The 27,189-nt window shown below is 38.3% G+C and overlaps 1 protein-coding gene across 1 annotated transcript in view; it reads right to left on the reverse strand.

The window, feature by feature from the left end:
- The window catches only part of LOC136837760 (serine/arginine repetitive matrix protein 4-like), a 39,712-nt gene extending 17,942 nt beyond the window's left edge, over window positions 1-21,770 (reverse strand). The window contains 8 exon segments of the mRNA XM_067102677.1: window positions 3,627-3,702; window positions 4,034-4,171; window positions 6,200-6,256; window positions 6,633-6,938; window positions 20,906-20,966; window positions 21,042-21,130; window positions 21,172-21,401; window positions 21,403-21,770. Of these exon segments, the coding sequence (XP_066958778.1) occupies window positions 3,627-3,702; window positions 4,034-4,171; window positions 6,200-6,256; window positions 6,633-6,938; window positions 20,906-20,966; window positions 21,042-21,130; window positions 21,172-21,401; window positions 21,403-21,630 (1,185 nt within the window). The 5' untranslated portion in view covers window positions 21,631-21,770.
- Window positions 21,771-27,189: the final 5,419 nt, after the last annotated feature.

Consider the following 27,189-nt stretch of genomic DNA (forward strand, 5'->3'; position numbering starts at 1 on the left):
CATATTGTATCAACATTTTCCGCTTGTGGATCCCAGCACTGCTAGAGTAAGATAAAGTCTCTCATTTCAAGTACACTTTCATGGAAATCCTGAGCATCTGGTGATGGATTTACAATAAACTGCTGCTTGGTTGCTTTGAATAGCAGCATATAGTTTTCATGCAATTAACCTCTATGTTCTATTTAAAATATAAGATTGCTATTCATGGGTAAAATTGATCACCAGTAAAATCTGAGGAAGAGATTGTGGTAATGTTGAAAAGGTGGAAGAGCTGAATGGAGATGAGGTGGCTAAGTGGCTAGGGTGGGAAAGGTGTTGGGGTGAACTCAGCTGTGTCCCAACTGTACCAGATGGTGTCACAAGAGCTACTCAGGATTACATAATACAGTATATATGAAGTAGATTTTCAATGTCCAAAATGCATAAGAAGCACAAATGGTGAAGGGCAAGAACTGGTGAACCTAGAACTGTATTGCTAAAAGGACAGGTACAACATTTCAGTTGCCTAGGGAACACACTGGACTGTGAAGCAGGGATTGTGAGCACAGTGAAATACAGGGAAACAAATATCTGTAGGAAAGCCCAGAAAATAATGGAAAAAGGGATAAATGAGGACTGTAACATGATGGGAGTTCAGAAAGAGAGTGGTACAAGGAAAAGAGATAAGAGCACATAAAAATATTAATGAAAACTGATCATCAGCATTCCCCTTTACACTATTTCCTGCTAGAACTGACAGCTTCATGAGAGTTTCTAAAAACACAGTTGTATACACAAGTTACTCAACAAAGGGAAGTGCCTTTCCTGTATGCTAATCAGTGTTACTTGGTTGAAGTAATGAACCATCACTGGCAGATGAATCGGGTATATGGAAAACCTAATTTCCCCTGATCAACCATTCTTGGATCACAAATATGAATTTCAGAAAACAATTTAGTAAAAAATAAAATCTCTATGAGGCAAAATTTATCAGAAAACATACATGCACTGAAGAAATCCTATTTGGTAAATGACTGTAAATCACCAAAGTACAGATAAGCTTGAAGAGTTGTGATATTGTCATTCTATGAGTAGACAATCAGCCAGCCATAAAAATACCACCACTGTGTTCTAAAACTAAAATTAAAAAATTTAAAATCCAAAACTAAATATAGTGACTAAGATACAGCACAAGAACAGCAACTTCTCCACAATGCTGCACAATTCATACCTATTTTATTATATTACATATTTTTACATAAAATCTTTACACATCCACCAAATACATCCCAGCGTCAAACTAACCTAGTAGTATAAAATTCTCATTTCACCATAGAAATTTTTCCCTTTGGCAAGCAATGTGCCACAAGTTACAACTGTCCACAAAACCAGTAGGTTTTCAGGGATAAGTGTGCTGATCCCATCCCCTTTTTGCCCTGACACTAGCAGATGCTGGTAACCATTTACAACTGGGTGGACTGGTGGTTGGTAGGCTGGGAGTTATCTACACACCTAGCAAATGTGCACTGAGTACTGCACCACTCAGCCTCTGGATTTACTTTGGATGATTTTCCTTCCCCACATAAAACCTTACTTGAGTACAAGTTACGATACTTATAAACCATCTATAAAGATAATAAATTATATAAAAACAATGTACTCACAAGTTCACAAAAATTCAAAAGGGCATACACACATACTGTATGTATACCATACAAGCACACATGCACATATATATGTACTATATATATGTGTATACTGATACATATCTACAGTTTATATACTGTATTAAATGTTCTGTGGCTGTTACTGTATTGTGTTGATATATACTGCAGCATTTACTTGTGTGTGTATGTGTGTGTGTGTGTGTGTGTGCGCCCTATGGGTATAATGTACAGTACAGTATATAAGAGGAATATAACAGAGTAAATGTATACTTTGCATGTGTCAGAAATATTTAACAGTTGTCTAATTGTTATCAGGAAAAATACATGACTAAACATTATTAATTACACAATTCTAATACTGTTAATCCTTACAAATGCCAGAACACGTACATGAAATGGTGGTGATTGTTGCTTTATCATAGAGTCTTCTTAAACTTGTCTTGAGAAGAGAACCATGATAATGCATTTTTAAACCTTTATCAATACTGTGCTAGTTTTCAGAATATTTTTACAGTAATTTACTACTCCTTACAAATTCATGTAGAGCAAGGCATTTCCTTTAAAGTATACTTTGTAACGTAATAAAAGGGTGTGGGTGCGATAACAGGAGCAGAGGAGTGATGACATCTTGTCTGAGCCCCCAATAGGAAGGGACAAAAGTTATAATAAGGTTGGAAACAATACTAGAGGTTGCATATCAATCACTAGGAAAGAGAGAAAACTGGAAAAGGAGACGAAGAATACAGACAATGTACAGAAGCTCAATTGTGCAAGGATCCAACGCAAGTGTTTAACATGGGTTCATGCAGAGATCAACTTGCCTGACAAATGCCAACAGGATGAGAATAATTTTGTGCATGGTCAAACTGTAAGGAAAGTTCTAAAAAAAAAAAATAAATGTTCTGTTCAAATACGACAAAAATGTCTTCTAATGGATCCTCTCTCTCACATAGTTTTCTCAGGCAAGCTGAACTATGATGTGACCCTGTTTGTGTTTGGTTACTGTTGTTGCCCCATCTCCCTAGGAAACTGTTCTCCTCCCTGTCTTTTCCTATGGCAATCATGACCCTCCCTTTGCCCCTTTCATATCACACCCCCACAGTAGTAGAGCACCAGCGCAGCACCCACTTGCTGCCATACTTACTTCGCGCGCCCCACTCCTACAAGGGTGCATGGTATGATAATAATAATAACAGTTTAACCACAGCTACTGTTGCTGCTGACAAATAGCAACTAACCAATCACTCCATTACACTCAACATAAAGAAAAAAATTATTTTTAAGTTTTTCTACCACATTAAAGAAGAAAGTATTTACAATTAATTCAAGATACATTATCAGTGAAAGAAAATCAAGTCAATTTAAGAATAATAATAATCATAATAATAATAATACTCATAATAATGAATATAATCGGCTTTAACCAGAATTAAGTAAATTAAATAAGCATTGCACAAGAAATTATCAACAAAACTACAATTTGATAAGAAAGCAAATTATATTATTTATAGTAGAAAAAAGCTGGCTTACCTCACAGCCACTAATAGCTTTGTTAAGTAAACCTTCATTAAAAGTTATATTTCAACTTATTCTAAGATGGAAACTTCAAATACAACACTACATAATCATAAGTTTAAACACTTTTTATAAATTTATTCCATTAACAACTACAGGTAACTTTCACATATGCTATAATTTGGTGTGGAGATATTTCAATGCCATAAGGGCCAGTATAGCCTGGTGGTGACACGTATTATCTTTTAAGTTTGACCCAGGCTTTCAGCATACGTAATGGCGCTATTATAGGAGATGCTTACAGAGACCAAACTAAAAATACTGTAAGCAGAGCCATAACAATATCCAAGTTTGTTTATCTTTCCTTTCATAACCATCCAGATTCCATTAAAGCCCACATGGCATTATTTATCATCAGACCACAAATCATGTGGACTAAGAAACACACTCTCAAACAAAGCCTACCTTACGCCGGTATTCTGAGCTGTCTCGAGCAGCTGGGCTACGCGAACGTCGTCGTCGTGATTTGCTCCTCACACCACTGTTGAGCCAAAGTATTAACAAAAAGTTATTGAAATTCCTTGAGTATTTTAACTATTTGCTGTCTTCATTAACTGTGGTACACATGAAAATTAATTGAATGACTACTTTATTATAGTTATAATGATTGCAACATTTCACATTTCAAGTTTGGATTTAAAAAATTCTCTAAGGAACATTTCAGTATTAAGAGACAACAGATACAAATACTTAGTAATAACTACTATGGTGACTTTTTCCATCTATTTTACTCTTTGTCAAACTATTACAATTACACAAGTATTTCTGAGTGTTCCATGGAAGAAATGGAAAGAATGGGAACATCAACTTACCTATCAGATCCTGAACTTGAAGAGGAGGATGATGAAGACGTTGAAGAGGAGGAGGATGTGGAAGAAGAGCGATGTCTTCTCTTTGCTTTCTCTTTCTTCTTCTTTCTATCTCTCTTCTTGCGCTTTGGTGACTTGCTCCTGTAAGATGATGGGTACACCATTATGTCAAGAAAAGCTGAAAGCTATAACAATATATGGTACTTACCTTCTGAGAAAAGTAACCAAACACTCAAGCAAGCAAACATGCAACTCAATTACACACCTGTGCACGTCTTGCAGACACGCACTCTTATACGTTAACAACAATAAAAAGTGACCCTACAAAATGTTACTCTTTATTACAGTACTGAGCTCATGAAATAACAATGTGAAAGAAAATGATCAACAATACAGGTTTCTCAAAGTTGTATAGTTATCTGACAATGGTCCTAAATCTATATTAAAATGATTCTATGAAAAATTAAGAAATATATCATGTTGGGGTATAACTTGTATAAAAACAAGTACTGTACAGTAATGAAGCAATACATTTGTATTGGCTAAAAATTTCACTTGTCTCTAACCTTCATACAAGCTAGAAAAAAAGCCAATATTCTTTTCCCAAAAACAGAAAATGTATCATTCTTCATAGAATCATACTATACTTAGGAGAATAAAAAAGATGACTAAAACATAAGACAGAACTAAAAAACAACTTATGGACAGAGAGGTATAAATCTTTTGTGGGATCAATTGAAAAATTAAGAAACTTCTGACAGATGATTCAAAGTAGTTGAACAATGATGGTATTTATGCTAAGCATTACCACTCTGTCCATCTGCCAAGTCATGCAGAGGAGGAGGAGGTCAAGCCACTGAACTTACCATCACCAAACGGGACTTATACACTGTGCAATTACCTTGCTTATGTAACTGCATTCAATGACTGACACTGCTAGGTTATTGTGAAACACTTCTGGTGTAAGAATAAAACTGGCTGCAATTCCTACATACCATTTTTAAAACTGCAGGTCAGGAAATGAAGCATGAAAAATACATTTCGAACGTAAGATTCAAGCTCATTTCCCACTGAATTGTTCAATTTGGTTCTTAAACACTGAAATCAAAGAACTTTTTACACTGAAGTCTGACTGCAATACAGACCTTAATTTACAACTGACTGAGTAATTTCAAATGACCCTTCTCTGAACATGTGAATTTGTCATCACAATAACCTGAGCATAAAATACTGGTGGACCAAATGTCTGTCTTTGTCGGTACTAAAAATTCTGACGGTTATTGAATGCTTAGTCACTGGGAATATTGGCAAACATTGATGGTGAGCCGTGTGTTTTACCTTGCTTATTACCCTGGTAAAGGAAAGACTTGGCAAGGAAAAAATAAGAAGATATCACATCATTAGTGTGTACTTAGTATTTCACCAGATGGAGATTAAACAATTTTGTAATACAGTATACAGTATATATGTTTCATATATGTAGCACATCACATGACAACACATCACATCCTTAGGGGTACATATTGATGGAAATTGGATTATCCTGTATGAAGTAATCAACTCATGCATTAATCATCTACTTTCATAGCGAGTAATGGTGATGTATACTGATGGAAAAACAGGTGATCTGGTATATTGGCAACATAATTCATCAATGGTAGTGCATGACTTCAGATTTCTAGTATGATGTGATACTGGAAATTCTTGATGTGTGTCAGTAACCCTATAAAAAGCCATCTTATTAATGGCGCAGTATGCAGTATAATGACTGACGTTTACTAACAAGGATTAAAAGAAAATTATTTGCCATCTCTCCTCAGATACAAGATGGCAAGTAGACATATGTGAAAACAAATATCTCATATGATGGATCTGACGATTAATGCACTTATAATGTTTATCATTTACAGGGAAAAACAAGATCCTACTGTCCCATCTCTAGCACTAAAACAAATTAAAGAAGTTTATATATGTATATATATATATATATATAGGAATGAATTCATGACAAATCATCATATACTTAACTTCATTGAGACATGTCATAGGAAAACTTTCAAGTCAAGTTTGAAAGCACAGAGTCAAGTCAAACTGCTGTATCAGGCATCAAATCTGACCCTAAGGAAGATAAGAGGGTTGCCAGACAACAGCAAATATTGAATAACTCACCTACTGCGCTTGGTCTTCTTTGACTTGTGCTTTTTGCGAGATTCAATGCTTGATGACCTGTCAATAATGAAAATAATGATGTTAATATATATACATACTACATCCTTCACTGCCTAATATTCCTGAGATGAGACAACACTAAACCTAACCATCCTTGACAACATTCAAAATCAGGTGATACTTCTACCCAAACAACAGTACAGTAACTAAAGAAACAAAATAAACTGAGGTCTGGTCCAGGGGAAGGTTTTTTTTTTGTTTGTTTTAAGCCCCATGGCCCTGGAAATCCTTAAGCAGGAAGGGGGAGATGGTATAGCAAACTGCACAGTGGCAGTGGAGCGGCACAGCTCTTATACTGTCCTGTGGAGAATGCTACCAGCACTGAGGTTAACTACTTAGCCTATTGCAAAACTGTAGAATAAGATAACTCTACCTGTCTCGACTCCTCTTCTTCTTCTTCTTCTTATCTTTTTTGTCTTTCTTTGATGAAGAGCGTTCAGGGGAGGGCGAGGGCGTGTGAACCCAACTGTACTTTTTGCCAGCACTCTCTGGCCCTTGCCCCTCAGCAGAGGCTGAGGCCTTCTGTTTCTCTGCCGCAGCCCGAGCCACCTCTTCCTTGGCCCGTCTGTTGGGGTCCAAGGACGAACCCTCAACAAAGTATTCAGAAATACCAAACGCTTCCTTCAGTCGGGAATTTTTCTCTTGCTGTGCCTCAGCTACTGCGTGGGTCTCCCGCACACTGAAATGACACAAAATGATTTTCTTGAATTAACTTTAAGCATACTACATCAAGGTGTACATTCTTCAACAGATTGTAACTCTTGGAGAGCAGGGTAAACTTACTTTGTCATATCATTCATTACATATTTTACTTTAGGATTTTGGTTCAATGATGTATAATGTACTCTTTTGTATATGTCAAGAGATTTAAATGTACAGCACTGTAAGCAAAAAACAAACTGCAAAACACATTACAATTCCCAGTAAACCTTAATGCAAATAATAAAGCATACTAATTAATGTTTCTTTTAAAACAATATCTAGTATAATATGACTCATTTCAACAACATTAATTTCATCACCAGGTGTGTTTTGAAAATTTTAGTTCTTGCCAAAATTCTAACTGACAGCCAATTAAGTTGAAAAAATTCCAAACACATCCAGTCTCCAAAAACGAGCATTAAGATTTCCAAGCATCCCAATTTCAAGGGGACCTAAAGACCTCAAGGTCCAGGTCTTCAACAACGATCAGTTACGTGTGACATAAAATGCACAAAATCATTGAACTACATCCTCTAGTAGCTGGGCCCAACAACTTTTTGAGTAACTCAGGAAATATATAACTTTACTAAGTTGTCTACAGTGGTTTGGACACAGGAAATACAGTACCTAGAGACCAATTCCAGATTGAAAAACCAACTGCTGCCTCTGAAATTGATAGATTGTCTAGTAACTAAACTTGAGGGTAGACTCTCAAGACACACTATACACCTCACACTCATATGAGATAGTTGATAGTGGCAATGCGATACTCAGAGATATGATAGTGTCAATGAGATACTCAGAGATATGCCATAAGTTTTGAAAACTTCAGGACATGCAGTTGTTTAAAATGATCTTTACCAGAGGGAAGACAGCTAGAGGATATTCCACAGGAGGATATAGATCCTGAAATCAATTCCTCTTCAGTCACTACTAAGGACATCCTTGGAGTTCCAGAAATCTCTTAACATGCTGTGTACCTCTAGTAATCACTAAAGGAGGTAAGGTGTAAGCATCTGTAACTGGCTTATCCTGCAGAACTGGAATACTGTAGTATAGAATTTAGGCCAAAGGCCAAGCACTAGGACCTATGAAGTCGTTCAGACGGTGGAAAGTCAGATGGAAGAATGAGAATATGAATGGATGTACAGAAAAAGGAATGAAAGAGGTTGCAACTAAGGGCCAAAGGAAAGCTGCAAAGAACCCAAGTAATGCCTACAGTGCACCATGTGAGGTGCACTGATGGCACTACCCCCTACAGAGTAATCCTGCAGAAAAACTTCTGGTGCACCAGTCTGAGGATCTTGGGTGGGGAAGATGAGTACTGTTAACCTTCTGTTCTGAGTCATCATCAAGAGGTCTATAATCAGAGTTCAGAGTTCATTCAAACTGACATACTTGATGATTAAGATACCATTCCTTTGGAAGTCAGATTCCTTCTGCTTAGCTGATTTTCCTAACAGGAACAAATTAAGAAATCAACACAATATTCCCTATTTCTGTCCAAAGATGGAAGGACTTGCTCGATTGGACAACAGAGAACAAACATTGATGATATTGCCTGGTTGGTCTTTTCTTAAATTTAAGAATATTTTCTTATATTTTAATATATATATATATATATATATATATATATATATATATAGTGTGTATGTGTATGTATGTATGTAAGCATGTGTATGTGTATATGTATATATATATATGGTAGATCTAAGCTGGCTGTCCACAGTGAAGCTAGGCTATGGCTGGCAGTTAGCGATTTTCTATAGAACTTTACCTGCTGAACAAAATTTAAAGTAATATTTTGTCAGCTCAGCTGTAATTAGCTGTAAATTATCTTAGAGCTCGTGTGGTAAAACCCTTTAGAATAGCTAACACTAAGGGAGGACCCGTTGGGAATTTGGGTTTTGGTGGGGCAAATAACTTGGGAAGGTTTGGGTACCTTATTGTTGTACTTCCTGTTATATGTCATTTGGAACATGAAAAAACAAGCGTAAAAAGGGGGGAATAAATGGATAGTGGGAGCCATTCCAAGGCACTTTTCATTCATTACTAGTACTACTGATTCTAAGCCTTAACACATCGCACTAGCTTTGGTTCACCAATCGGCAGCTGCCGGTTTTCTGAGCTTAGCGAGCTGCGAGGGCAGGCAATTGACGTTTTCTGAGTTATTTTACTTGCTGAACAAGAATTTGAAGTAATTACCTCTTGCCAGAACATCACGAACTTGCCAGGAATCTTTTAAAAATGCGGATAAGGTGCGCCTTTACCGTTCTGCCCGCGGCGACCCTATAGAGCCACGCCAAGTTGAAGCGGAAAGCGGTAATGTTTTGTTTCCCACACAAAAAGCGAATAGCGTGCAGTGGAGCTAGACTATGGCAACTGACGTTTTTCCATGTTATTTATGGTGATTCTAAGCGGCTGTCCGATATGAACTAGCTATGGCAATTGACATTTTCTATATTATTTTACGGCTGAACAAAATTTAAAATAATATTTTGTGATCGGCTGTAACTAAAATGTAATTGATCTTGAAGTCTACGACAACGGTACCAGCGGGTCCCTGCACCAACCTATACAGTTCAAAGGTAAATTAAGTTTAGCTACAGATGCGGCTGGCAAAATATGACCTTAAACTCTTGTAAAACAAGTAAAATAACACAAGCGTCCAGCTGCTGCCATAGTCTGGAAGTCGACTGGACACCATTGAAAGCTTTTACGGTCGGAGCGAGAAGCGTCAATGGCAAAATATTACCATTTCTGCTTTCAGTTTTGGCGTGGCCCGAGGCTGGCGCTGCCGCGCCTTATCCGCATTTGAATGATTCTTACAAGGCTATGCTCTGGCAAGAGGTCTCGTACTTTAAATTCTTGTAATGCAAGTAAAATAACACAGGAAAACGTCAACTGCCACAGTTTACCTCACCGTGGAACACCGGCTTAGAATTCTACTCTCTGTTGGACTGTTGGAAGCATCTGGTGATTGGCTCACCTGTAAGACCGCACATGCGTGATAGGACCTGGAATCAGCAGTACTAGTAATGCATGAAAAGTGCCTTTGGAACGGCTCCCGCTGTACATTTATTCGTCCTTTTTTTTATGCTTGTTTTTTGTGTTCCAGATGACATATGCAACAGGAAACACAACAATAAGGTGCCCAAACCTTTTCCCAAGTTATTTACCCCACCAAAAACCTCCAATCCCCAACGAGTCCCCCTTACCGTCAGCTATTCTCAAAAGTGTCTTCTCCCACCCAAAACCTCAATTCCCAACGGCTACATTTCTAAGGTAAATTACAGCTCAATTACATTTGGCCGCCAAAATATAACCTTGAATTCTTGTTCAGCAGGTAAAGTTCTGTAAGGATAAGATTGAGTGACATACTGGCTGGGTGTTGTCTGGTTTATTGGTGGTTCCTTACTGAATGAATGTACAGAATCTTGAAGTTGTTATTGGCTGGTGCAAGCCATAAAGTAGTTTTACACACAGACAGGAGCAAAACAGAAGTAATGTTTGGACATCTGTGTTGGTGGCTGACAAACAGATGCATTTCTGTGAAGACATAATAAATGTACAATGATAAAACATATATCAATGGAAAGGCCAGGAAATTCCACATATGGCCAATTGCATGAGATTTGAGACAGATTAATGTATACAATGCAGTAGCATAATATATGTGAAATGGTGAGACATTTGGCATCTTCACAAACAGAAACATACATACAGTTTGATACAGATGATTCGGTGAAACATTATGAGTACATGACTGGAATGCTTGCATGGCAATGCAAGTAGTGATGATTGCACATAAATCAAGACAAAAATGGTTAGGGAGAAACAGATGGAAATATTGTATGGTAGAAGTTGCATTCCTTCAGAGAGAGAAAACAGGATGATCTTGCTTTTGTCTCGTTTCCTCCGATGGATGACCCACAACACACATGCGGCCGAAAGACCGCGGTGCGGTCTCTTAGGGTAGGTTCACACAGGGCGTTTTTAACCACGGCAGCCACCGCTCATTTAACGCTGTGTCGTTCACGAGCGTTTTTGACAAGTGAGTGAAACACTCCAATAATCTTCTTTATATATATATATATATATATATATATATATATATATAATGTATATATATAATATATATATATATATAAATATATATATAATTATATAATATATATATATATATATATATATATATATATATATATATATATATAATATATATATATATATATATATATATATATATATATATATATATATATATATATATATATATATATATATATATATATTATATATATATATATATATATATTATATATATATATATATATATTATATATATATATATATATATATATATATATATATATATATATATATATATAATATATATATATATATATATATATATATATATATATATATGATATAAATATATATATATATATATATATATATATATATATATATATATATATATATATATATATATATATACATATATAATTTTTTGTAACATCCAGTGTCAGAATGGACGTGGTAGAAATAGCTTGCGTTTTGGCTGTTGAATCGCAGACTGAATCGGCGCAAAAGAGCGCCAAAGGTACACCCAGTTTTACATGATAGACATTTTGGTTTTATTTGTAATATTGTACCCATCTTTAAAGAGAGTATGAAGAAAACTTTTTTTAATTTTCAATTTCATTTATGAATAAATCGGTATCAAAATTATCCCTTCCATAGTTAACAGCTGACAGTGACAGCGATGCAATAGTGTGTGTGTGACTGTGATCATGGGGACCACCCAGGCGTGGTGGCCAGGGTTGCTATGGTAACACACAATCTCTTTTCTTATTGGATGACATACAACCAATGATGGCATGCGCGGTTCACCGCTGTGTGTGAATGATGTCATTGACTTGTATGTATCTCAACACGCCCGGTAATCGCGCGTTGGCGAGGGGAATCTCGCTACCGAGGCGTAATGGAAACCGCCGCGGTTAGGTGTGAACGATTCCATAAGCTAACACTGAACAATCGACCGCGCGGTTAAAAAGCCGTGTGAACGTAGCCTTGCAGTTCTATAGGAAAACGTCAACTGCCATAGCCTAGCTCACTGCGGACCAAATATTATTTTAAATTCTTGTTCAGCAGGTAAAATAACTTAGGAAAACGTCACTTACCACAGGCTAGCTCATCGCGGACAGCCGGCTTAGAATGACCATATATATATATAAATATATATATATATATATATATATATATATATATATATATATATATATATATATATATTGCTTTTAAGGCTTTTAAGAATTCAAGATTATAATCGCAGATGTGAAGCGTCTTCTCTCATCCCGATCAAACTCCCTACATTTCTAGACCAACCGTACGATTGCCACAGACCTTCACTAAGTTCACTGGTGTCTAAAAGAACAAGAGGTCCGGGTTCTTACAACTGCCTAAGAAAAATGACGTAGTGCCTCTCGTAGTGCACAGCTGGAAAGGAGCTTGGGAGGAAGCAGAAAGATGAGGGCCAGTAATACTTTAATATTTGACACGACCGCATATCGAGACGGATATCACCTGAAATAAGGCTGCTGAAACAGCAATAGTTACCTCGACAGAGGCGCTTGCTATGCAGCAGAAACCGAAGGAGAATCATTACAAATGAACAAAGACGAAAAGCCACCAACAGCCGAAGCTAAAGCAATACAGGTGGAGGAAGTAGATTACGAGGAGGAGTGAAGCAACAGGAAGAGAGAGAAAGAGATAAGTCTACTGACACAGTATCATGAAAACTGAACAATTAACATTAGTCTTAACATCACAATGTTTGATATTCTCTTTAAGATTACGCTAACCTCTCTATCATTGGGTAGAACGATTACGCTCTCGCAACGATCTTTTGACAAATGAGCAGCTAAACGCTTAAACGATCGTGACAGAATTCGGTCAAACTTTTAACAGCTTCTAGAATAATATAACATCCAGTCTCATTTTAGAATAAGCTTTTTCTGAACGGAAGGGTAGTAGAGGACGGAGCTGAGGATCAGGTCTAGGTCTAGTAGGAGGTGGTATGGGTAGTTAGGTGACGAAGCAGCCGGCGATGAAGCACTGAAGTAAAACGTGGGCTATATCCCTGTCTAATTGATTGCTTTATCGATATGATTATCTCCCCTCTTCCTATATTAGTCTATCACCTGAGACCCCAAAATTCTGAGTTCGTTTACCCGCCCCGTTTACCTCACTTTCTTGGTACCAGTATGTAGGAAAATAAGTCTGCTGTTCATTTCTGCCTGTTTCCAGGTCAACAGCTACCCTGAAACATGTCTAATTTCATGATTTTTACATCTTCACTAAGGGCGTTTTTGCACAGCCATTAAGAAACAGCATATTTGGTTTTGAACGTATTCTCCAAACTAAGTAATGAAAACAATTGTATATCTGAAATAAATTTATTTATTCCTTGCTAAAAACATTTCTAGTAATGATTTTTTCCAGAAGTTAATTGGGTTTCATGCATGTTCCACATTTATAGCTAGTGAAATAAAGGAGATATATACTGTAAAAAGATTAATGAAGAAACTAACATGTTAGATACAGCTTTCCTGGCTTGAAATAGAACACTTGGTAATTTCCTTGATCATAATCAGGAAAAAATTTGATGTATCAAATATATAAAAAATACATAATTTATTGTATATGGCAAACTGAAAATACCTTCTCTTCACAGTTAGTGATACAGGTAAACCTATCAATATGAATTTTTCACTGTTAACAGTAGTATTCATTTGGCACATCATGTCATAAACACGCTGCCATGTGCAAACTGTAGCAAAGCATCATTAAAGTATGACATATATCATTTTAATGGTGCACTAGTCCTCAGTGCCCTCCTCATCACTCTCAATATCTGCATTTGTTTCACAAGAATGCACAACTCTGTGTGTACATTCCCTGGTGCATTGACATGCATCAGTACAGGGCAGGTTCAAGCCCCTACAACTACAACGTTTAGTCATGCAGGGTGTTTTACAACCACAGCGGGTATATTCCATCAGTACTTTTGGAGCTGGTCCTTTGTCTGTGCAGTAAATGGAGAAAGAATCATTAGTCACAGTCCAGCCATGACCACTTGGACTTGGTTCACGAGGTTCAGGTTTGAGAGCTCGTTTCCACAATGCTGCTTGGTAGTTGGCTCGTTTTGTGTTGCTTCAGGGCATTCTGAGGTGGTGGAAGTTGATGTGACTGGTGACTCTTTACACAAAAGAGAAAATACCGAGCTTCATTGATGCTCTCCACATGGTCAATGCCATGGAGCTTCACAGTGAATTGTTCACACTGACTTGAAGAGTTCTGGACTCTCTTCAAAAGAATCTCCAAGCATTTGTAAAGGCTTTCCAGAGTCTTGATCTTTTTCAATCAAAGCCAGAGCTGCCGCCTTTCCCTTGCCAGAGAAAGCACCAGTACTGTCAGTACCTGTGAAAAATATAGGCTAATAAGTCACTGTCACCTGATGGATCTGGTGGAGGTTCACAAGTGTGGACTCTGCGTTGTATGAGGATGCCATTAGTACAGTGGGTTGTGTTACTGCCACTGGAGTTTGCTCATTGAGGTCATTATTGTCCCAGCAGAAAGTTGTGAACACATTTGGCAGGATATTATTTGGCAATAATTCCCCCTCCTTTCTCTTTTTTTTATCTGTTTATGGGCCAAAGCAGATTCTAACTCAAGCAACTCATTTAAGAAATTGTGTCCAAATCTGTTTAAAATGGTCACAAGCTGGGAGCTTCCAGTCAGATTTTTCATGGTCATGCTTAAAGAGACATGTTTTGGTGTTTTGACTCTCCCTTTGGACACATTGTATATGAGATCCTGTCCAACAGCCATGACTCTTCTGTGTAAATCTGGTTTGGTTCCACAGTCTCCATTTCATCCCCACCAAACTCGACTGGAGACATCATCCAAACAAGGAAGTTGTAAACCTGTTCTGGCAAATGTGCTTTATCTAAGGTCACATCAACTAAAGAAACATCTGTCATTAGATTTTCCTGCTTCTTTAGTTCACTTCTAAGATGCTTTGCCACATGATAGAGATCTACCCTGGTAATAGGACTAGGGTCCGTTTGGGTTTCATTTTCAGAATACTCGGAGTCAAAGTCACGCCTTATGGTATCAGCAAGTCGCAAACCTGCTTCAACAATTTGCCCTTTAGGAATTTCTGATAAAAACAAAATCTCTGATTCATTCTTTTTGCCAGGTTGCCAAAATGAAAGTTGTTTTCCAAAGGTTTTAAGCAAGCGGTTCTTGAGTTTGTACGATTTGTAATTTGGAGCTTCTTTGTCATGTGCTGCTAGGCGAGTATTGAAATGTTATAAAAGAATGCTCATTGACATTGTTTTGTGCCCCCTAAGCACGTCTAACATTTTTTAAAAGCATCTAACGATCTCTTCTTGGTGTACCAAACATAGCAACTATGATGGTAGCACACTTCAATTGCAATTGGATCACTGTCAGAAAGTTCACGCACTATACGATCATCTTCTCGCAATCTTGCAGCCTGAAGGATTCTATATCCAGCTTCAAAAGTCATGCACTGAGTTAGGGGCAGAATGTTCTTTTTGGCTTTATCATACTTTCTAGTCTGACAGATCACACAGAGTTTGGACGGAGGCTGGCCTTGGAACGGTGGTGCCGTTTGAATGACAGGTCTTCATTGTCAGCAGGTTCAACAAAGTTCTCATCCCTTTGTCTTTTGAGCCTTGCAATGTGATCTCGATTTGTGTAGGCCTGATAGCAGGTCCGATGGCAGACACTTATGGTCCACTGTCCAACATGTCCTTCAAGCATTTATAGATTTCATAATTTCTTTCCCTGGCTGCATTGTAGACAGTATGCCAGGTGACTATGGAGAACGGAGTCAATTCACCAGCTGTACCCTCTTTATGACAAAGACACTTCGAAAAGTCTACTTGAGAATTAGTAGGAGTAATTACGGGAGGATGCATATCAAAAGAAGCCATTCTAATCATGCATATTCTACTAGCTTCTACAATACTCTGCATTTACTGTGGACTCTTCACCATCACCAGAAGACTTACTGCTTACTAAGAAAAAGGAAAGAAGAATTATAAGGTAAAGCCTTTTAAGCACCCATAGCCCTTTTTACGGTCAATAATGGAATGAACTTTCCCAGTTAAAATATTATAAAAATATTCCTAATATACCTACTTGTGTGTGTAGAAAGTTTGGAGAAGTAAAACTAATAAAACGAAAAATTGTGTAACATCATTACTATATTTCATATTGTTTCCATGTCAAAACTATTAGAATTAGAACATTGTTAATTGCATTTGAAAGATCTTAGAATTTTGAATAATACACGGTTATCAGATATCAATATTTTAAAGAAAAGCTATGAAAAAAGTAAAATTAAGATAAAAATGCCGATTTTATCATAAATTGCGTCAATAATTATTAAGAAATTATTTTTGCCAAATTCAGAATTTAATGACGAAGATTTGTAGATAATTTAAAGACCTTCACAATAATAGTGAAACCATTCAAATATTAGTCATAGGCACTGTACAACTGAAAAATTATCTTTAAATCAGGAGAAAAGTATGTGTATAGGGTAGGTGTAAAAATCATGAAATTCGACATGTTTCAGGGTAACTGCAGACCTGGAAACAGGCAGAAATGGATAGTAAACCTATTTTCCTATAGTTTGATACCAAAAAAGTGAGCTAAACAGGGGTAGCAGAACTCGAAACTAAAAGCCCCCTTATTGGAAATCATGTGATGGACTATATACCTCTATCTCTCTCTCAGGGAATCATAAATTCGTCTGATCAGTCCTTACACCCTTCACACTTAGTTAACATCCCTACAACAGTAACAGTTAGTCAATCTAACTCTACAGAATGCAGCACGTATCTAATTCTACTGAAAACAATCTGGTACCGAAGAAAACATCCCTGCAAATCCTGATGCTTCGTTCCTACCGTCATTCGTAGACATCCTGAATGAACAGAACAAAGTCAAAATACCGTGAAAACACAGCCAACAGCAACTATAATAGCAAATCACGCACATCTATGATCTACAAGAAGGTGGACCTTGGAGAGGGAGAGAACACAATTCAGAAACACTCCACACACCTGGTGGAGAACAGGCGAACTAGAACTGGACAGTCATCTGGGTTAGCTAAGCAATCTTCTTTATATTTTGAATGCCAACGCGAAGATACAGCTATCTTTAGCAGTAGGTAAGAGTCACCCAAAATAAAAAGACTGTAATCAGATATTGTGTGCCATTTACGTTTTGGCTTATTACAATAACGCGATTAGCATGGTTACCCAAATACTCTATATCATTGACTCACTTTTTCACAAACAGCTAAGCCCGTCATCATTTCTTTCTAAACACAACAGTCCCGATTACAAGTTAACATAATTAACTACCGGATGTACTTACAGATAAAACTTGCAAGTCTTAAAACTCTTAACTCTTCTTCCATGTCGTAATGAAATTATTTTAGTCATAAAGCAAGGAAAAATTTTACAATTACCACACTTGATATAGCCACAATACATATATATATATATGAATATATATATATATATATATATATATATATATGTATATATATATATATATATATATATAATATATATATATAATAATATATATATATACTGCAGTCATAAACATAATAAAAATCTAAGTTAAAAATACTGAGAAACAAAAGATTCCGTTTTACGTACAAACATATGGTGCCCAAAGCAAACATTTCCCCAGAGACGATGATCAACTGAGGTAACATTTGGGAAGAAGTCATAATCATCTTAACTTTGTTGACTCAAAACGCAACGGCTCTCCTCACCATCCCACCATAATGGGGGTAGGTGGCATGCTAACAAACCCCTCTCCCCCACACCACAAAATAAGGTTCGTTTTTATCAAATATATTTGGTGAGAAGATGAAAACTCCTGATAATGCTTCGTATAAAAGTGATAATCTACGGTTATTCTGAATGCGGCGAAAACCACGGAACGAGGCGTGACTGTAATCTGTTGAAAATAAAAATGTAAAAACTAACGAAAATAAAATAATGAAATTATAAACAAAATAATATACGTAGAGAAGACATCCTTTCAACATTGAGACAGATTATTGAACGAATTCAGATGGACTGAAGGGGACTAGGGGCCTTAACAGACTTATGATACAAAGAAAGCATATACTTTTTTCTTTAAATATTAGAATGATGAAAACAATCATAAAACCGCAAAAAAGTGTGTATGGAACCCATAACAAAATTACCATCTTATTAATTTTGAAAGAAGTCAGTATCACGACCCAAACTTCATTTTACATATAAGTGACAGAGAACTAAGAACTATGTCGTTACGTGACAAGGTTCAGAAATCTTTGTTATGTTACCAACACAGATTGCGTCCTCGTGGAAAAAACTCTTGAAAGTCACGTGTTTTACGGAATTTCAGATTCATGAGTTCAGTGTTGAGAAGAATATAAATGAACTGCTTCCTTTCACGTTCTAGTTATATATTTAGTGTGCCTACGCGTCTTAGCTGTTTGCTTTCTGCCACTGCTGAATAAAGAAGGAGAACTGTGAAAAAGTGATCGGCAACGGACGAAAGTTACAAGTCTGCAAGTCTCATTCCTTTTTCACAGCTCACAGATCCACCGGAAATCGCCTTTTCTGCTTACGATGTACACTCTCACTAACTCTCCATCTTTGATGTGCTTACAGTTTATGATATAGTACAGGTCACTCCAGGATCAGTCCTCTCTCTCTCTCTCTCATACACACAAGCAAACATATGTTTTATGTTTTCAGTGCCAACTGTATCTGAAAAACATGCATTTATCCCGAAATTCCTGTTTTACTTCCTAATGGAAATAAGGTACATCTTATAAGAAAACCTTTCGTTTTATGCATCTTAGTTAAAACTCCACCAAAAAGGCCAGTTACTCAATGTACAGAAATATAATGAAAAAACTCAATATAATGAAATATAATACACAAAATGTCAACTAGTGACATGTTTCATGACATCACATGTAGTAGAGTACAATGTGACGTCACAGAGCAGATGCAAGCCGCCATTATACGTTCCATGGTATCCCTGATGTAAACAGAACCTCTACTTGAAGCCTGTTGACTTAAAAGTTCATAATACCAATAGAGGTTACGTTTCCTGTTGTGCAGAAATAACAACCATTCCTTTACCGCGTTTCAGAATGTCTTCATCAAACAAAATGAAAATTCCCAGAGGTCGCTCTGTTCTGCCAGTCTTCATCTGGCTTACTGCCAACGGCAATTACATTCCTACGCATTTCTAACAAAATCTTTTCCTATTTTGCTCACCTCAAGCTTTCTTCTTCGGTCTTTTCACGATTCACTATTTCTTCAAAAGTAGACACAACATTTTTTCCTAATACATTCTACGTTCTAACGCTGGCAGTTGTAAGCTGAATGTTTATTCTTGTCTTCTATCCGGTGTCTCTGGTGTCCAACCTTTCGTAAGTCTCTCTCGTTACTACTACTTCGCTCATTTCCATTCTTCTTCGTTACCTCATCTCTTTCCCCCTTTGACGACTACTCTCCTCATCTCATGAGGAATCTGGACCATTGTCTCACTATCCAAAACTTTATAACTCTCCTCTTCAACATCCGGCTACTTTTAAATGAAAACATATTCTTTGGAAACATAGCCCCTGTGAGCTTGTTCCATATGAACAGGTTCATCTTCTGAATAATAATAATAATAATAATAATAATAATAATAATAATAATAATAATAATAATAATAATAACAACAACATTCTCTATCCCTGACCATCCTTGGTTTATTGCTTTATTTCCTCCAGGAAACATCAATGGTTCACGCACTGTCGTTCTCACAGCTTCTTGATACTATTTCCATATGCAAGAGAAAACTGCTCTCATTTTAAAACTGCTTAATAAATAACTACAAACAGACCAAAAATAAACTTCCAATTTAAAAAAAGACAGTGGTCATATACACACACACACACGCACACACACACATATATACATAAAGCCTCTACACTTGAGCAAATTCTGAAAAAAAAAATTAAAGAAACAGCCATAAAATAACATTTAAATAAGCAATGGTTCATACTTTATCTCCAAAAGAAAACCTTGAATTTCCTTATCCACGTCCAGTACTCCTCTCGAAATACCATTTCCTAATTACAGGGATGCCCAGTGGATCAGATTAGCACACGAAGACGCTGCATATTGCTAGACCTATGTCTAGCAATATGCAGCATTAATCATCTAAAAAAATCAGTTAACTTCAAGATGGCAGACCATTAAGCGAGTACCAATGACAATAATAATAAAAATTCTCATTCTCACAGAAAGCGATCTCAAGTAAGGACAAGAGAATTCTTAGACTGCCGGGTGAAGAAAGCTAACACCACTCAGCTACAATGTCTAAAGGGATGAAGCTGCTACCCCAACCTATGCCCTTTCCATCACTTAACCTGACGCTGGTTCCCATTCAAAATTCGGTTGACTGGTGGGCGGGAGTTTCTCTCTCCCAAAGGTGACGCCAAATAATGGTGAAATGAGTTTCTTACTTAATTTATCAGTTTCTTTCAAAGAAGACTATTTTCCCAAGGTCTCTTGGTCAAACACAAACAAATATAATATATACATTACATATTTTATATATATAAATATATAATATACGTAAATATACATATTTTATCTATATATGTATACACACACGCAATACACACACACACACACACATATATATATATATATATATATATATATATATATATATATATATATATATATATATATATATGAGATAAACCTATCGGATATGTAGGTATAAAATAAATATTATGAACTATAACACCCCTCTCACCTCACAACCGACCGTAAGGTCCTCCTGATGTGTGTGGTAGTGGTGGTAGTAGTGGTAGCAGCAACTGGAGGTTGTGGTAGCTGAGGTACCTGGTCGTGGTGGTGGTGGTGATGATAGTGGTGGGCCGTCGACGACGATGAAGACGACGAAGACGACTCTTGGCCATTCCACCCACCTCCTCCTCCTCCGCCGCCGCCTCCTCCTCCTCCTCCTCCTCCACCACACCTCCGGTGCCGTGGGCGGGGGGATGATCGGTCGTCCCCCACCCCTTTTTGGCGTTGGCGTTGTTGCAGTTCTTGAGGGCGTTTTTGTTGTTGCTATTGTTGTTGTTATTGTTGTTGTAGAACCTGCGCAGCTTCTTCCTCAGTCGGTTCCTCCGGTTGCGCCAGTTGCGGCGAGCGTAGTGGCCGAGGCTAAGCGCGGGAGACCGCGTATGGGCGTGCAAAAGGGGTCGTGGGGCGGCAGCAGCAGCGGCGGCGCCCACGGCCGCAGCTGCAGCGGTGACCTCTCGTGCAGGCGATGGCAGCCGCGGCAGCTGCGGTGGCAGAAGACGGCGGCGCCGCAGCAGCGGCGGAAGCTAGTTTGTGAAGGAGCGCCGTGTGCTGGGCTAAGAGTGAGGCCACCAACTGTTCCCAAGGACCCCCAACTGGTGGGGGGGCCCCGCCCTTGCTCTGATCGCTACTATCGGCCACCCCGCTTATGATTGCCCGGGTGGGCGTCGCCATAAGAGGATCAACTGGACGAGAAAAATATCAAATCGAATATTGCTTTCGGTCTGCTGACAGTTTCTTCTTCCTTGTTTTCTTCTCTTTTTCCTTTCTTAATATATACAGAGGTTTTCTACTTTCAAAGGTGATTAAAATCAGACTCAAGTACAGGTGAGTAATTCCCCTTGCTACTGACCTCTTCCTAGGGGATCGTGAATATCATCTTGAAGGAGACTCGAGGTTCAATACTGAAGGGGTCAAGGAACTTCTTGAAAACGGGGTACTTGGCTATTGAGGCCCCACGTGAAAGAGATGACCTTTGTGTTTGTGGTGGCCTTTTCTTTCTCTTTTGAAGGTTCAGGTCACTTCTGCACAACCTCTAACCTGATTCTATCCACTTCTTGCAAAGGGAATGAGACCAAAACATACAGGACATACACATAAATTACAGGGACAAGACACAGTGAGAAGACTACTATGCCAACACCAGTGAACTATGCTATGGATATTATTTGGATATATTTTCTCTTCAAACTCGGCGACTAATTCTTCTTGGGCCGAGATGAAGATTTACCGCAAAAAGGCAATCGAATTGGAAGACTTCGTTACGATATGTCATAAAAAATCTTAACCTACATCACATATGAATTGGAAGACTTGGATGAATGTGACCGCCGATTGAACTGCCGTATCTACATGGCTAGGAGGCGGTCGTCGGGATCTGACGATTCCCATTGGAAGTGGTCGTTCAGATCGGAGAATCCGCTGGAGGCGAGCTTCAGCATCGAGGATCGTCCCTTCCCCATGGTAGTCGGGTCGTTCCTTTCCTTCTTCTCGGCCACCTTTCGCCCTTCCAGCGAAATTTCACTCGGGAATTGGCGGTTCCTTAGCATGAATCACACGGACGAGGACTAGGGAGTGAGTAGCACCAGTACCCTACTACGATCGGGACACAAGGCTTCCCTTCCATTCCTGTTACGAATCCGAAAAGGAGGGAGAGAGAGGCGTCACAAGAGGGGCTTGTTACGCGCTGGCTACAGGGCTTGCGGCACTAACGTCCTCTCTTGCAGAGGACGAGACGAGACGAGCCTCCGTCCTGGAGGGCTGAACGAGCAAAACGTAAAACGGAGCGACACGAGAGAGACAGAGAGAGGGAGAGACAGGGGGACAAAACTTATAAGAGGAGGAGACAGGCCCTTGCCAGGGAAAAGTTCTCCTCTCCGCGTCCTTCGGTGAGTAACCCGCGGGAGGCGACTGTGCCGAGGTATTATCACACCCGCTGCTCTCAGCTGTGCTCGGTCCTCCTTCCCCCTCCCAGGTCCAGATTCCCCCACCAGCAGAGAGGACGCCAACCCACCCCTCCCTTCCTACAACAACAGAAGTTCCCTGGAACCCAGACCCCACTACCCATCTGCCTGGTTCCATCCAGTCTCTCTCTCTCTCTCTCTCTCTCTCTCTCTCTCTCTCTCTCTCTCTCTCTCTCTCTCTCTCTCAGGCTCACTCCCGCTGCTTCATAATCAATAGTGGCAGGGGGCTCTACCGTCGCGTTTCCCCTTTCCCACTGTACTGAAAACTAGCATGGATACTAACCAATACAACTTACAAATATCAACAGTGATATGTAAACGAAATTTACTCCATATAATACAATCTTTCCATTGAAACAACTTTCAAAACATGGGACGTAATTTATTAAAGGGAAATAAGTAAGTTAATGATGTCCATTTGACTTCCCCAGTGACATCTTTCCTCTCCCCTCCTCTTCTCTCCCGCCCCCCCAGACGCCCCAGAATCTCCATACCCAACTGAAGTCACCGGAGGGGGGCAAGTGAGAAGCTGAGAGAGTGAGGAGGAATGGGAGAGAGAGGGGGGGAGAGGGGGAGGAAAAGTTTGGAGGCAAAGAAGGCTAAACACAATATCCCACCAAATCTGGCGGATAATAGCAATGGCCTGGTGTGTCCTGCCATAGGTCAGTTTTCCTTGAAATTTAAGAGAGAAAAATTCGAAATAAAGAACAAAAAACTAAAAATAGGAATTACAAACAAAGCTTTTGGCCATGCGCATAAAACCCCCAAAAGTTGTTTAAAATACACTAATAAAACAAATCGAGACATGTTACCACTAAAAACCGTTCAAAGAAAGTGCGTATTTGCTAAATTTACATGAAAAAAACAACTGAATAACGAATCTGTGGTCTCGATCCAGTAAGAGGATTATTTTACTCTTTATCTTGAAAGCTTTCCAAATGCCTTATGCAACAAAATAAAGAAAAAACCTTCTGAAAATTAAGATGGTATACAAAGAAACATTCAAGAATATGGGGTGTATATAAAAATATTTAATTTTTTTGCGCAAATTTACGAAAAAATACCTACGTGGGTAAAATGATATACAGTCTAATTTAACTATGAAACCGATTCCCGCTTCGTGAAAATGTCCTTGTACTTATGGGTTGTTAATTATAAAAAACACAGTAGTTATAGGTGGCTAATTATAAAAAAAAATACCCACTAAAATTCAAGCTCATGTAAGAATGCTGTATGTCTATGTTTGTAAATTACAGACATACAGTACATAGGCAGCATAGGCCTAGAATTTGCGGCCGTACTGTAAGCAATCAAAACTCCAAGGACCAACTGGGGTGCTGTATCAAAATCAACCAAACTGGTTGATTCATTAACTGTTTCCATACTCTTACCTGAGAACCCTGGATTCTTTTTTTTTTTTACTTCTGCATTCTCTGAGTACTACAACTTTTTCGCACCCGTTCCTCCATGGGTAAGAATAGGAGTTTTTGCTCTACTTTTTCCGTTATTCTTAATTCTCAACCTTGACATCTGGGATGGCCAAGACTATTTCGATATCTTTTTGGTACATGTTGAAAATGTTCCGATATTTCTTCATTGTATATCTCGCACGTGAGTTTCGTAATTCCACTGGAAATATTCTTAATCTTTAAAATGAAGCGCAGATTTTGGGGAGACACGAGGCCTAGAAAACATCTCGCACATGAAATGGACTGATGATGAAGATGAGCGGTGTATCAGTGAGCAGAAAGTGAATATCTCAGGGGAATACCTCTGTGCAACCAATGACGCAATAGAAGATGCTAGTAATATGTCGACAAGAAGTATTCTTTATTGAAAAATGAAGGAAAAGAATAATTACAAACTTATAGTGTAAATGTTAATAATTTCCTATGACGATATAGAAATGACAGGAGCATTTGCCTGTCACATCACCAAGAAGGTTAAATTAAACAGATACGAGATACAAATTCCGTTATCATGGCTGTCATGTTTGTTCTCCTTCCCCCCCTATGAAAGAACAAACAACGATAAAAAACTGCAAAAAAACAAAAAAAAATTAAATGGAAACTTGTTATGAAAGGAACATTTTATCGAGCATCTTTTCACGACGAACACCGGGGGACTTCTTTCGAAGGCAAGAAACGCCCCGTTTGTATGTGACCCCATCAGGTCACGCATGCCGAAAAAATCGGAGGGACCCCAGAAATCGAACATCCATCTTCACATCAAAAGGTCACGCCTTTGAGATGCTCTCGTAGACCTTAAAGACGAACTACGCCGACAGACACGCCCACAGTGTCCCTTCGTGGCGTCTTACGCCATGTTATTACACGGTAAATAATAAAAAAGGGTAAGGGATCTTTCTCAGAGAAGATATGTAAGATATAAAACAGTTGATACAGCAAATTGAAACGCAATGGTCAAAAAGACTAAGGAGAAAGGGTGGGGTACGGGTAGGGTAGTAAGAGGTAGGGGGAAAGGAGAAGGAGAGGGGGGAACTGGCCTGGAAAGAGGGGGGAGGGACACCCATCTCAGAAACAATGACATTGAATGGAAGGTGTGACCGGAGACAGCAGCTCTGTGGCTGAGAGTAAGCTGGGATCATCCATCGCATCTGTCCTTTGTCTTTTGCTACCCACCCCCTACCTGCCTACCTCCCCCCCCTTCTTCTTTCGCCTATTTTGCCCTCCCTCTCTCTCTCTCTCTCTCTCTCTCTCTCTCTCTCTCTCTCTCTCTGTTTCGCCGTAAAATGAAATTCCAATACGCTGCCCGCTCTCGTCGCCACTTCTTCGTAAACTGATGCTTTTTACTTAGTAGTCAATATTGTTTACGAATGAACTGTGTAGACTGAAGTGGTTATATTTCATCCCTTTATTATTATTATTATTATTATTATTATTATTATTATTATTATTAAAGACCTCAAGCATTCTTGTGGAATGAACCATCAGACCATGAAATTGCGTAAACAAAAAAAACCCACAGAGAAGATTTCACTCTACCTCTGGAATGATTTACACCAACAGAGAACTATAAATTGTAAGTGCATCTACCCTGGCTAGGGTTCGAACCTATGCCTTTCGGGTTTGATACGGGACAATGACTTACCCATTCAGCCATCCTACATCAAGCCAAAAAGTCACAGGTTTAAATCCTGACCAGGGTATAAGTAATCAGCTTATGTAATTAATTTTGAGTGTAAGCTATTGCCTGTGTAAAGTGAACTATAGTATACACACACAAAATCTCTCTCTCTCTCTCTCTCAATACACACACACACACACACACACACACACACACACACACACACACATATATATATATATATATATACATATATATATATACATATATATATATATATATATATATATATATATATATATATACACACATACACACTTTGTGTGTGAGAGAGAGAGACCTTACAGACCTTACAGTTCGTTCGGGTTGCCTCAGGTCCCTCAGTGTAAGGCACCTCTGATGTCTACCAGAGAAATTGCTAATGCATCTTCCGGTATATTTTGCATCTTCAGTCTTGGATGGTCTGGGATGCATCTTCAATATTTGTCAGAGCTCTTCTTAAACACATCTACGCTCACTCTGGTATGTTTCTCAGATGAGCTGGTAGCGCATTAAATAGACACTGCATTATTGATGCTGGTGTGTGGTGGATTAATGTCCTGTGTGCTTTCCTTAGTTTTCCCTGGTATAGTTTTGGGCACTATTAATCTACCTCTGCTTGCTCTTTCTGATGTTTTTAGCTCCCATGATGTTTTCAATAATTCCTTCTATCTGTTTCCATGCCTGGATTATCATGTAGCATTCTCTTCTCCTTTCAAGGCTATATAAATTTAAGAATTGTAGTCTTTCCAGTAGTCAAGGTCCTTAACTCTTCTATTCTAGCTGTAAGGACCTTTTGTACACTCTCTATTTGTGCAATATCCTTTTGGTAGTGGGTACCATATTATATTGCAATATTCAAATGGACTACGTCACGTACGTTTTATAAAGCATAATCATGTGTTCAGCTTTTCTTGTTTTGAAGTGTCAGACAACATTCACATTTTTGCCTTGCATTTTGCCAATAGTATTGCTATTTGATCATTGCATAACATATTCCTATTCAACATCACAACAAGGTCTTTAACTGTTTCCTTATTTGTGATTGTCTCATTATTAGGTCCATTATATGCATATAGCATTCCTTCTTTATCACCATAGTTTATTGATTCAAATTTATCAGAGTTAAATACCATCCTATTTA

Source organism: Macrobrachium rosenbergii, chromosome 59 (assembly GCF_040412425.1).
Source record: "Macrobrachium rosenbergii isolate ZJJX-2024 chromosome 59, ASM4041242v1, whole genome shotgun sequence".
Classification (NCBI taxonomy): domain Eukaryota; kingdom Metazoa; phylum Arthropoda; class Malacostraca; order Decapoda; family Palaemonidae; genus Macrobrachium; species Macrobrachium rosenbergii.